The sequence below is a fragment of the Coenobita brevimanus genome, chromosome 65, assembly GCF_032717465.1.
Source record: "Coenobita brevimanus isolate Jiangsu-jjx chromosome 65, ASM3271746v2, whole genome shotgun sequence".
Lineage (NCBI taxonomy): Eukaryota > Metazoa > Arthropoda > Malacostraca > Decapoda > Coenobitidae > Coenobita > Coenobita brevimanus.
Window position 1 is genome coordinate 46022668 of NC_137018.1, and position 11000 is coordinate 46033667.

At 41.9% G+C, this 11000-nt stretch overlaps 1 protein-coding gene across 1 annotated transcript in view; it reads left to right on the top strand.

The window, feature by feature from the left end:
* Positions 1 to 7585: 7585 nt before the first annotated feature.
* LOC145404849 (uncharacterized) overlaps positions 7586 to 11000 on the top strand; it is a 337097-nt gene continuing 333682 nt past the window's right edge. The window contains exon 1 of the mRNA XM_080276349.1: positions 7586 to 7724. Within this exon, the coding sequence (XP_080132475.1) occupies positions 7665 to 7724 (60 nt within the window). The 5' untranslated portion in view covers positions 7586 to 7664. The remainder of the gene's footprint in view (positions 7725 to 11000) is intronic.

The window sequence follows — 11000 nt, forward strand, 5'->3', positions numbered from 1 at the left end:
AGAGACTATATTATCCCTGAATCCGAGAGTCGCCATTTTCAGTGTATTGTCCCTGCTTCCAGACGATTTAACACTAACTAGGGAAAGCCCGTCATATGGCAAGGGTTTCCTGGGGCTAAATCTGACCCCACCAATTTGAAGACTTTCCTGATCTGAATAAAACCGTCTGAAGATAGCAAGAATAAGCGAAATGAAGTGAGGAGTATGACAGGTAAAATATTAAGCATGACTCTCTCAGTCTCAGCTTGGGAATAATAACCAGAAAAGTAAAGTGAGATGTATAAGAGGTGAAGTATTAAGCTAACTTATTTATTATGTTTATTATTATTATTTTTTTTTTCAACAAGTGTACTAGCCGCCCGGCTGACCCGTCATGCCGGCTTGCAAGGTGTAGCTGCAGGCAAAATGAAGCTGCAATCAGGCGGAAGGAGGCGCTCCTCACACGTCCGCATACCGCACACCCACCCAAACCTGCTTCCTCCCTTGCTTCCTCCGACTCAACCACCATCTTCCTTCTCTTTCTCTTTTATTTAGTTATTATATACGGTTTATTTTCATCTGACGTAACTAGACTACTCTCACCACCTTAATCGTGGCTGCGTGATAGTCGATGAGTTTTAGCTATTAGGTAGGAACGAGTCTTCCTGGTTACTAAAAAAAAAAAAAAATAGTCATATCCCCTCTTTGATCTGGCTACGTTTGATCATCATCTGAACTAAAAGGATTCAGGATCTAATTGTCAAGCGAAAACGACTGAGCCCTTAAGCATATTATTATTTATTTTCTTTCATTCTGAATAGATGTAAATGTGACTTGTTATTCTTAGCTTAGGATAATAACTTTTCAAACTGGAGAGGTTAAATTCAGCCTTCATTAATTCCCTTTCTACTATCAAACTACCTTGAGTTATGTGTACGTCTCTGGAGATAGGCTCTGTGTAATCCAAGAGGTCAGAGAAAATAAGAGCCCCTCTCTCGTTTCCCTCCCACCCCATATTCTATGTATCTGTATCAGTCCATATGACCCGGATGTAAATATATGTGGCTGGTACTCGAGTCTGCCTCTCCATGGCCCATAAACACGCCTAACAACACCAGTATACAGCCTCACAGGCTATTTATCCTCCCATTCAACTAGCCCTCCCTCCTGTTACTTGGCGGGACCGTTGTGGCCATCTATTACACTTCCCCATACAGAAATGCATAGAAGGGAAGAAATGTCGTCTGCTGATAATTCATGTTCCCTCACAAGTTGGCCTTCCTGCTGACAGTTTGCTGGGCTGTTGTGAGGACCTGATAATATAACTATTCTCACCCGAAATAAAAAAAATGTTGATAAATTTACACACATACACAAAAATGTCGGTTACTTATAGCTCATTTCCTCCCATTCAAAATTATCTCCTAGCTGTCAGTTGGAGGGATCATTGTGGCCCTCTGACACACAGAATTCCATAAATAAACAAGTAATTACAAAATAAATAAAACAGGAAAGAGTAAAAGAAATGTTTGCATGTAGCCCGCACTCTCTGCCACCGCATCACCGAAAAACAGTCTTGCCATCTTTTCAGCAGCCGCAGCGTCGTTACCAAGGGAGACCGCGTAGCACATCTTTCTCAGCGATTTACTCTGCATTCTTCTTTACTATCGCTTTACATGCTGTATAGGTTCGAAACATGAGGTTAAAACATAGGTTGGGTTAGGTTACGGTTGGATTATTGGTGAAAACACGGAGAGAGAGAGAGAGAGAGAGAGTATAGATAATGGGGTCGAGGATCATGCTGGGATGAGAAAAATAAGCGCTTGACAGAAATGGCTTGCACTGTCAACTACACAAACTTATTACCTGTCCAACGTAGATTTTGATTTGCACGACTGTTGAACCTGCCCATGCCTTTTGTTGTTTCCGGAATAATAAATTTTTGTTACAAGAATATTATAACAGGTTGTCTTCTGTTTCGGCAGGAAGGACGTGGAAAGGAGACTGCAGAGTATGTTCATGCCTTCTGTTCTTGCTGTAGAAATAAATCATAGTTACGAGAGGGAACTCCCGCTTGAGTTTTTTTTTTTTTTTTTTTTTTTATTCAGAATGGGATTTTCAACGTTTTCCGATCTATTTCCGGTCGCAACTTACATTTGTCATATGCGTTTCTGCAGGGAGAGCTATATACCTGTGAAGATATTGCAATCTTTCCTTGTCCTACATATATATATATATATATATATATATATATATATTAGTGGAAGGTGGGGGCGCTCACCATCCACTCAGTCAATGTAGTGCTGCTGTCGGGTGTCTACCCTTTCCGTCCTTCTTGTCTTTCCTTCATTCTTTCCTCGTCCTTCTGCCTACGGATGAGTTTACACTTCCTCTTTTGTCTTTCTTTCCTTCTCCCTATGGGTGACTCTACACTGAGTGACAAGCCGAATGGTTTCCTGTACACCAGGAAACCACTTACCACGTTGGGTGGCAACCATATAACCAAATTATGGCGCCTAGTGGTTTAGTGGGCAATTGCGGCGCTCCAATCGGATTGAGCCGGTGAAGGTTTATATCCAAGGGGTGGTTGGGGTTATTGCTCACGTAATGCCACTTAGGGATGAGTGAGGCTGGTCACTCTTACGTTAAATGTCAGGATCAACTTGCCTAGCCCCGGGCTCCTACGCTCCTCGTGGAGCATCGTAGGAATGGATGATGGATATATATATATATATATATATATATATATATATATATATATATATATATATATATATATATATATATATATATATATATATATATATATATATATATGGAGCCTCTGTGGTAAAATGTGAGTTTTCGTACACTGAAGAACGAGGGTTCGCGCCCCGCCAGGGTAATAAACTTTGAGAGCGTTCTTCTGGCCACGTACTGCTTTGGCGGACACAAGGGGTGCTGTGGCTGAACCAGTGTCGCATACTATAAAGTATGCTTGCACTCAGTCGGCTTTCGCTGGCCGATTACACTTGGTTCACAGACTACACACATCCAAAGCCACTCCAACACAACAATTACACTTACAAGCACTACTCACCCTACAGTACATACAATCTCTACTAGACAGTCTAAGCCCCTTGGTAGAGATACATTGGCTGTATCGTCCCCACTTCGGTAAGGATAGGCCAGTCCTGCAGTGGACACTCAAACGGCTGATGATATATATATATATATATAATTCACGATCATTTTTCTCTCGTAGCTAGAATGTTTTGTATGGAGACCTGGAGAGATTTAACCCTGCCCTTTTCCCCCAGCAAATATAGATAAAAATGAGAAACATGGCATGATTGTTAATATGTTGGAGCATCCCCCCCGCCCCCGGCCCTGGAATACACCCCTCTGCATCACGGCCAGGCTCCACCAGTATTATACCTGTCCTCGCACCTTTGTTAGTATTGTGAAAGTCTCATGCTGCACAGCAGGCTGCTCTGGACGTCCTTGGCCGACAATCAGATCTTGTAATTCTGCAATAATTCTCACTAGGAGTGGCGAGTACGATGTTATTATTTTTGTTTGGTGTACATGTTGCTACTGCACTTCGAATACTCACATCCGTTGGAAACTTACTGAACTTACTGAAATCTCACTGTTTAATTTATGCAATTTATGGCTGCATTAGTAAGGTAAACAAAGGGCGGTAGAATATTAAGTAGTAACGAGCAAAATAAACCACTAAGGAAGACGTGCTAGGAAGCCTCCCAAGCTGACAAGGGTCTAAATCTAAAATTTTAATAAATGTTCCAGTACCGGTATCGGTTCTCTGAGCTATATTTCGTTTACTCTAATCTGACAAAGATCCCTAACTCATTTCAGCCCAGTTGATGGTTGAATGTAGTCAGACTGAAGTGGAGTAACGATTTGACTAGTGCCTCATAGCTAAAAATAATGGAATTTCACGCAACCACAACTAAGTATTTAAGGGAGTGACTCATTTTCACCAGGTGGAAACAAATCGGATAACCTATGTTTAATTCTCAATTTCTTACCGACAATCCTTAGACTGTTTAGAGTAACTTCGGCCCGAGGACGTAGCTTGTACATAAATCCGACTGACGCAAGACTGTCGTATCTTACAGGTGATATCACTGGCCCGATGAGGTTAACTTTATTTACTTTTAGACACTGCAGCTCACCAGAGGGACAACTAGCCAGCTTGTGTGACTCACTCTCGGCGGGATGGGGAACTTTCAGGTATCGTCTCCTACCTAACTGGTGAGCTCTAACTCGGCCCTGGACCTGAAAAAGTAACATAACTATTGTGACTATTCTATATGTCTGGATAAACTTACGAGAGTTAGCAAAACCATAGACCATTAAAGTCAGTATAATACAGTACTCCCCGATAAAAAAAAAAAAAAAAAAAAAAAAAAAAAAAAAAAAAACACACCCATGAATGAATACTTTTGTCTGGCTATTTTGCATATTCGTAGGCCTACATTGGGCTTCCTTCCGGCAATCCCTTACACAGTCATTTCGTTATATTACTAAATAGTTCAGTGGAATTGGCTTTCATATCTACATTTGTATCGTCTTTCTGAGTAAAGATAGTGCTTTCTTGATGCTTGTCATTGCCTTAGTTTTCTTAAATTTAATATTTGCCAAATACCGCCATTTGGCATTTGTTTCCATAAGTCATAGGCGACTGTCCTCCATGGTGGGATAAAACCTAACTCACTTTATGCTAGCTCTTGGTGCAGGCGCATATGCCTACTGTTCATTTACTAGACCATTGTGGCGATTAACCAAGGTTTTGAAGTCCTTGATTCGTGTGATGTACCTTGATTTATACAATGAGGAAAAAAAAAAAAGAAAATTACAAGTTAACCTAGCCCTAGAGAGTGTGTTGCTAGATGAGCTTGATTAAACTACTTCTCTCTGAGGACGCTAATTGTTGTCTTCTTTATTCCAATGTTTTTTTTTTTTTTTTTAACTCAGGGGAAACTGAACTGGATGCTGATACAGTCTTCATTAATCTCCAGTATAAGAGTATTCTAAATGGTTAAATAATCTGGTAGCAGGAATAAAGATAGTTATATCATGGGACTGAAAAAAGTTAAGCTTCTGACATCACTTTCTCGTTCAGAGGCACAAACAGAGGCTTACTGATCTTCATTTGGTACGTTTTATGATTTATTTTACCATCCCTTCCAAAAGTTGAAGGAACATACATAATTCTAAATGGCACTGGTACGACTTCTATTCGTAATACACAATATCCTCTTGTACATTAAACATATCGCCAAAAGCCTCGCACATGAGCATGAAAGGGACAGCTGGATAGAACAGCCCATGTTTGTTTACCAGAGTAGTTCTTGTTTCGTCCGTCCTGTGTTCATGTTTGAGAATGAGCTATACTAAATTAAAGGGATAAAGTGCGATAACTCATATTCAGAGGCTGCCGATTTAATCAGCAGCTGCTTATTAGCCTTCTTTATTATTAATATCCTATCCTAGTAACGTCAAGTCTCAAAAATCGTTCTCTCTCTCTCTCTCTCTCTCTCTCTCCAGTATAGTCACCCTAGTAAACAGTCTAAGTCATTTTTTGGCGATTTCTGGATTTTTGTTTAAATCAGTTCATCATGTGGCGCACCTGTTGATATAGTTGCCTTTGTCATGTTTATGATGTGAGTGGCCTATAATTGATAAGGATAAACAATGAATTAATATGAAAATTAAGAAAATGAGTTTTTTCAATTTCCCGAAAAGTAGAAAATATGACTTAGGCAGCTTGTTTTATATATATATATATATATATATATATATATATATATATATATATATATATATGTGTGTGTGTGTGTGTGTGTGTGTGTGTGTAAAGTTTTATCTTTTTTCTATCAACTGATGAACAAAGGGAATTAATGGCTTGCATTGGTGCGCCAGAAAGAAAAATAAAATGCCTAGTTACTTTTATTGCTACTGTTATACCTTTGCCACTACCCTTTGATTTGTATTTATGACGAAATTACATTACCTGGCCAAGTTTTGCAAAAAGTTGCTACCTTCATTTTTATTTAAAATATGAAAACTGAAGCGACAAACTGTACTGTATGTATATTTTAATATCAACAGTTTGCATCTTTTAATGCTTAAATTTATAAAATATTAAAAATATAATACCAGGACTGTCAGTACAAAAGTTGATGTTATAGGCAGGCCTTAATGTATATGAGATCGGTTATAATGTCCAACAAACCAAACAGAAATTATGCAAGGCTTAGTTGTGAAGGCTTGACACTTCGGTATCGAGTCTACGATCATAACTTCTAAAATTATGAAAATAAAGATCATTACTACGGGTTATGATTCCTCTAAGTAGTATTTAGTAATTTAAACGGCATAGCCATTACTACATATCACAATTCGACACGAGCAAAAATGATCCAAGGCTATCACAACCATGGCAACCAGCAAAAGACCGGTGCAGAACCAAGTTCGGAATGACTCGGCGCTCTGAAGTCCCTCATTTTTATCGTTAGGCGTCAGCGCTAGAGTTTTTCTGACCATGCGAGGGTAAATTGTACTAATATTATCTCTCAAGCTCTTATGATGCACTCTCAGCTGCATAAAATCGGCTGGCATACTGTTGGAGTTCTGACCAGAAAGGGTTAATGACGCAATTGTTGTTAGGGTCTAATTACGTGTACGATGCACTCACGGCTAAACAAAATCGTAGCTGAAATAGAATACTAGAAAATTAGGGTTGTTCCGACCAGGACAGGGTAAAACAAATGCAACAATGAAATAAATAAATAAATAAATAAACATGCCGTAGCAACCGCCTCGCAGCCAGTCAACGGATCAGTCGTCCATAATCGGATAAAAAGTAAAAAGATTTTCCCCGGAGGTCGCTTTCATTTTCTAATATAGTACGGACGAGGCCTCACAAACCTGTAGGGCCACTTGTGACGAGATCTGACCGGGTACCCTTTCAGTTTTATGCAATGGGTTATATATTTCACGACCCGGCGCTGAATGTGGGTGAATGGTAGACACTGAATCAATATAATCCGTAATGGTGGGAAGCGAATATGGCCGAATCGCGTCAAAATGTCAGGGTCCTTGCAAAATAATGTCAATGAAAACAGTACGATAAGATATGGCAGCGCGTCCGTCTACTTCAATCACTCCCACCCCCTCCCTTCCCTTTCCTCCTGCGGCCTTCCTTACCTCCCTTTCTCCAACTTCTCCTTTCTCTACCTTCTAGCTTCCCTCTTTCCATATCCTATCCCACTACTTCCTTCCATATCTCCTCCAACGCTTCCCCAATCCCCTACTCACCACTTAACTCTCCTCCCTCCCTTCCCTCATACCTTCTTCCCTCCTATACCCCATCCTCTTCCCTCCACGCTCTCATCCCTCCTTCCCCCACTCCTCTCTCCATACTCTCATCCCTCTTTCCTCCCTCCTTCCATGCCTTCTTCCCTCCAATCTCCCTCTCTCCTCCCCTCCTCAGGCCCCATCCATGATCAACGTCCCCCATCCCCCCACCACCCGGGCAGCGCGACAGGTGAAGTGCGCATGCGTGGAAGAGTTGCTTAGTGCTGGGTTGGAAGTGATGGTGTGAGGACGTGTTGCTACCCTTTCCTGGATTACCACCACACAAACTGCCCCATTAAGCCTTCTCAAGCGGCGCCAACATGAAATTCTACACCGTCATCGCCTATATAGCGTTATTAGGACCCCTGGCGTGTCCAAAGGTAAGGGAGGAGGTCATTATTCCCCGCTGCATTCCTTGAGCTAAAAGTTTGTGCTGGCGAGAGGGCTGGCTGGGAAGAGGCGGGCAGGTTGGGTTGGACGTGTGTGTGTGAGAGGGAGACTTCCCGCTTTTACCCTTATTTTTTCCCCGTCGGCTTTTGTTTTTCTGGCTTCTCCTACCGCCCATTTTGCTAGCTAACTGGGTGGGTTGTGGGCGTGGGTGTGTGGTTGAGGTCGGGCATGGGTGTGAGTGTAGGGAGGGAGCGTGTGTTTATTGTTCGTGTGGCATGTGCGAGTGTGAGTAGTGTGGGTGTTACCAAGCGGAGTATGTGTATGTGTGTTTGTAGTACTTAGGCGGGGAGTACTCTTGCTTGGACGGGTTGGATGGGTGGGTGTACATGTAATGGGTGTACTTGATGGTTGTATACTAGTGTAGGTAGTACAAACACGGCACATTCCACTGTAACAGACATAGCACACATAGACACACACTTCCTTGTACCAGTGCCAGACCCCTCACCTCGCCACACCCAGTACCCTAACACCCATACCAGTACCTTCACACCAGTATCTAACCGGTACTATCACATCATCTTTATCTCCACGCCAGTACTTTTATCAGATATATTCTACCTTCACACTAGCCATACTACTACCGTTACCATTAGCCTTACCAGTACATACTGTCATAGCACCTTCATGCCAGTATCTTTACACCAGTACACCCGTACCAGTACGTCCAGACCAGTACACCCACACAACTACACCAACACCACAATCCTCACATCAGTAGCCCCACACCAGTAATAAGGTACTCCCACACGTCACACCAATACCCCTACACCAGTACTAGGAACACCTGTCACCCAGTACATATATCTAGTCTTACCACTGTGAACACCAGTCACCCAGTGCATCCAGTAGCTATCATGAACAGTGCAGCCAGTAGCTACCATGAACACCATCCAGTATCATGATTACAAGCCACCTAGTACCAGGATCACCAGTCACCCAGTAGCCTACCATGAACACCAGTCACCCAGTACCATGAGCACCAATCACCTACTTCACCCATTACCGCAAACACCAGTCACCAAGTTGGACACCCACTCCCATGAAGTTACCCAGTTCAGCCACTACCATGAATACCAGTTACCCAGTTCACTCACTACCATGAAAACCAATCACCCAGTTCATTCAGTACCATGGACACCAGTCACCTAGTACCCTGAACATCAGTTACCCAGTTCACCCAGTACCATGAACATCAGTCACCCAGTTCACCCAGTACCATGAACACAAGCCACCCTGTATCATGAGCAGTCCACCCGGTTGACCCAGCATAGCCAGGGCACTATCAGCCACAGTACCTAACCAATCCAGTAGCATCCATGCCGTAGAATGCCTGTCACCCAGTACATGTATAATAGCCTTCTATGAACACGTCACCCAGTTCACCCAGTACCCACAGCCCCAGTAACCCAGTTGACCAGTGTTAGAACGAGGAGAGTTAGCAGTAGCACATAAGACTTTCATGGCGACCTTTAGGCTAACAGATAGTGCTTGGCATTTGGAATAGCTAGCATTTGCTCTGCACCGGGACTGGGGAGGGTGTTTGGCGGTACCGGGAGGGATGCTTGGATTACTGGGAGGGGTGCTTGGGTTACTGGAAAGGTCCTTGCTGGGTGTACTGGGAGAGGGGTGGCTGGGATTACCGAGAGGGGTGTTTGGGTACTGGGAGTGGTCTTGATGGGTTTACTGGGAGAGGGGTAGTTGGGGTACCGGGAGAGATCTTGGTGGATGTACTGGTGATGTTAAGGGAGTGATTGTACTGGGAGGGTTCTTGGTGGGTATTATGTGGGTGTTAGTGGGTGGTTGTAGTGTGCTGTTAGTTGGATGGTTATACATGTACTGAAGGGTGGTAAGTGCGTGCTTCTACTGGGAAGTTAGCAGCTAAGTTGGTTTTACTGGGAGGATGTTAGGTGCGTGGCTTCTGTTAGTCGAGGTATTTTTTACCATTAGTGTAGGGCTAGTTATTTGTCTCTGTAGGATTTAGTATAGGTTAGCGATTTGTCTGTTAGGTGATTAGTTTTAGGGTCTTTAGATTAGTTTGTCTTTATATTATAAGGTATAAAAAATATAAAACCAAGAAAAAATTAAAAAAAATAAAAATACAAAAAAAAAAAAAATTAAATAAGATTAAAATTATTATATATATATGTACGTTTGCATGAAAATGTGTCTGTATGTATGCATGGAAGTGTGTGTGTGTGTGTTTGTGTGTGTGTGTGTGTGTGTGTGTGTGTGTATGTATATATATATGTTTGTATATATATGTATATATGTTTAAATGTATATACATATATATATATATAAATGGCCTTAATAACCAGGGGCTTCGTCCCCAATGGTTGATAGGCCGAAAAAAAAAAAAAAAAAAAAAAAAAAAAAAAAAAAAAAGTGCGTGGCTGGACTGGGAGGGTGTTAAGTGGTTGGTTGTATGAAGGGGGGGGGGAAGAGTAAATGATGTACAAATACCCACGATACTGGTAGGGCTGTTTGGTGAAATGTACTGGGACGTGATAACTGGAGAAATGTACCGGTACCGTACTTGTAGGCTGTACCGTATCGTGCAAATAATACCGCATACTATTACCGGTAACGTTCTGATCATGACAACTTTAGGGCTAGAGTTTTGTAGGCAGTTAGGCTAAATTGTTTTCTCGAAGTTCATAAGTTTTCTTATATCCACACTAATTATCTGTCCTTCAGTCAGTCAGTCAGCCCGTCTCTCTCTCTCTCTCTCTCTCTCTCAAGTTTATTATTGGTACCGGTACTACATACAATATGAATCTACTTAGGATGGACTCATAATAAAGGTTAATGAAGACAAACCTCTCCAGTCCCACAAGTCTTCCTCTTAGCTGAATAAAAAAGGAAATAAAGTTAATTAAGAGAGAAAAAAAAAAGTAGCAATGGCGTCGACGGCCTGAAGGGGTGAAGGCTGACCTCTTTAGTGAAGGGGTTGAAAATTGATGTTTATTCTTACAAGCAAAGAAGGCCACGCAACACCTTTTAATTGGTGATTTATTTTAACCATCATCATCATCATCAGGCCGAGGACGTTATCAGGCTATATATTTTCTTCATGCTTATACCTGAGGATTTTCTTGAGCTAAGGAGGGCACGTTAGTAGTGGGGGAGTAAATGAAATGTATATCTGACGTCTGCGGTTCCAAAAGTCCCTCCAGAGCTAAACCATCGTTTGTAAATAGCAA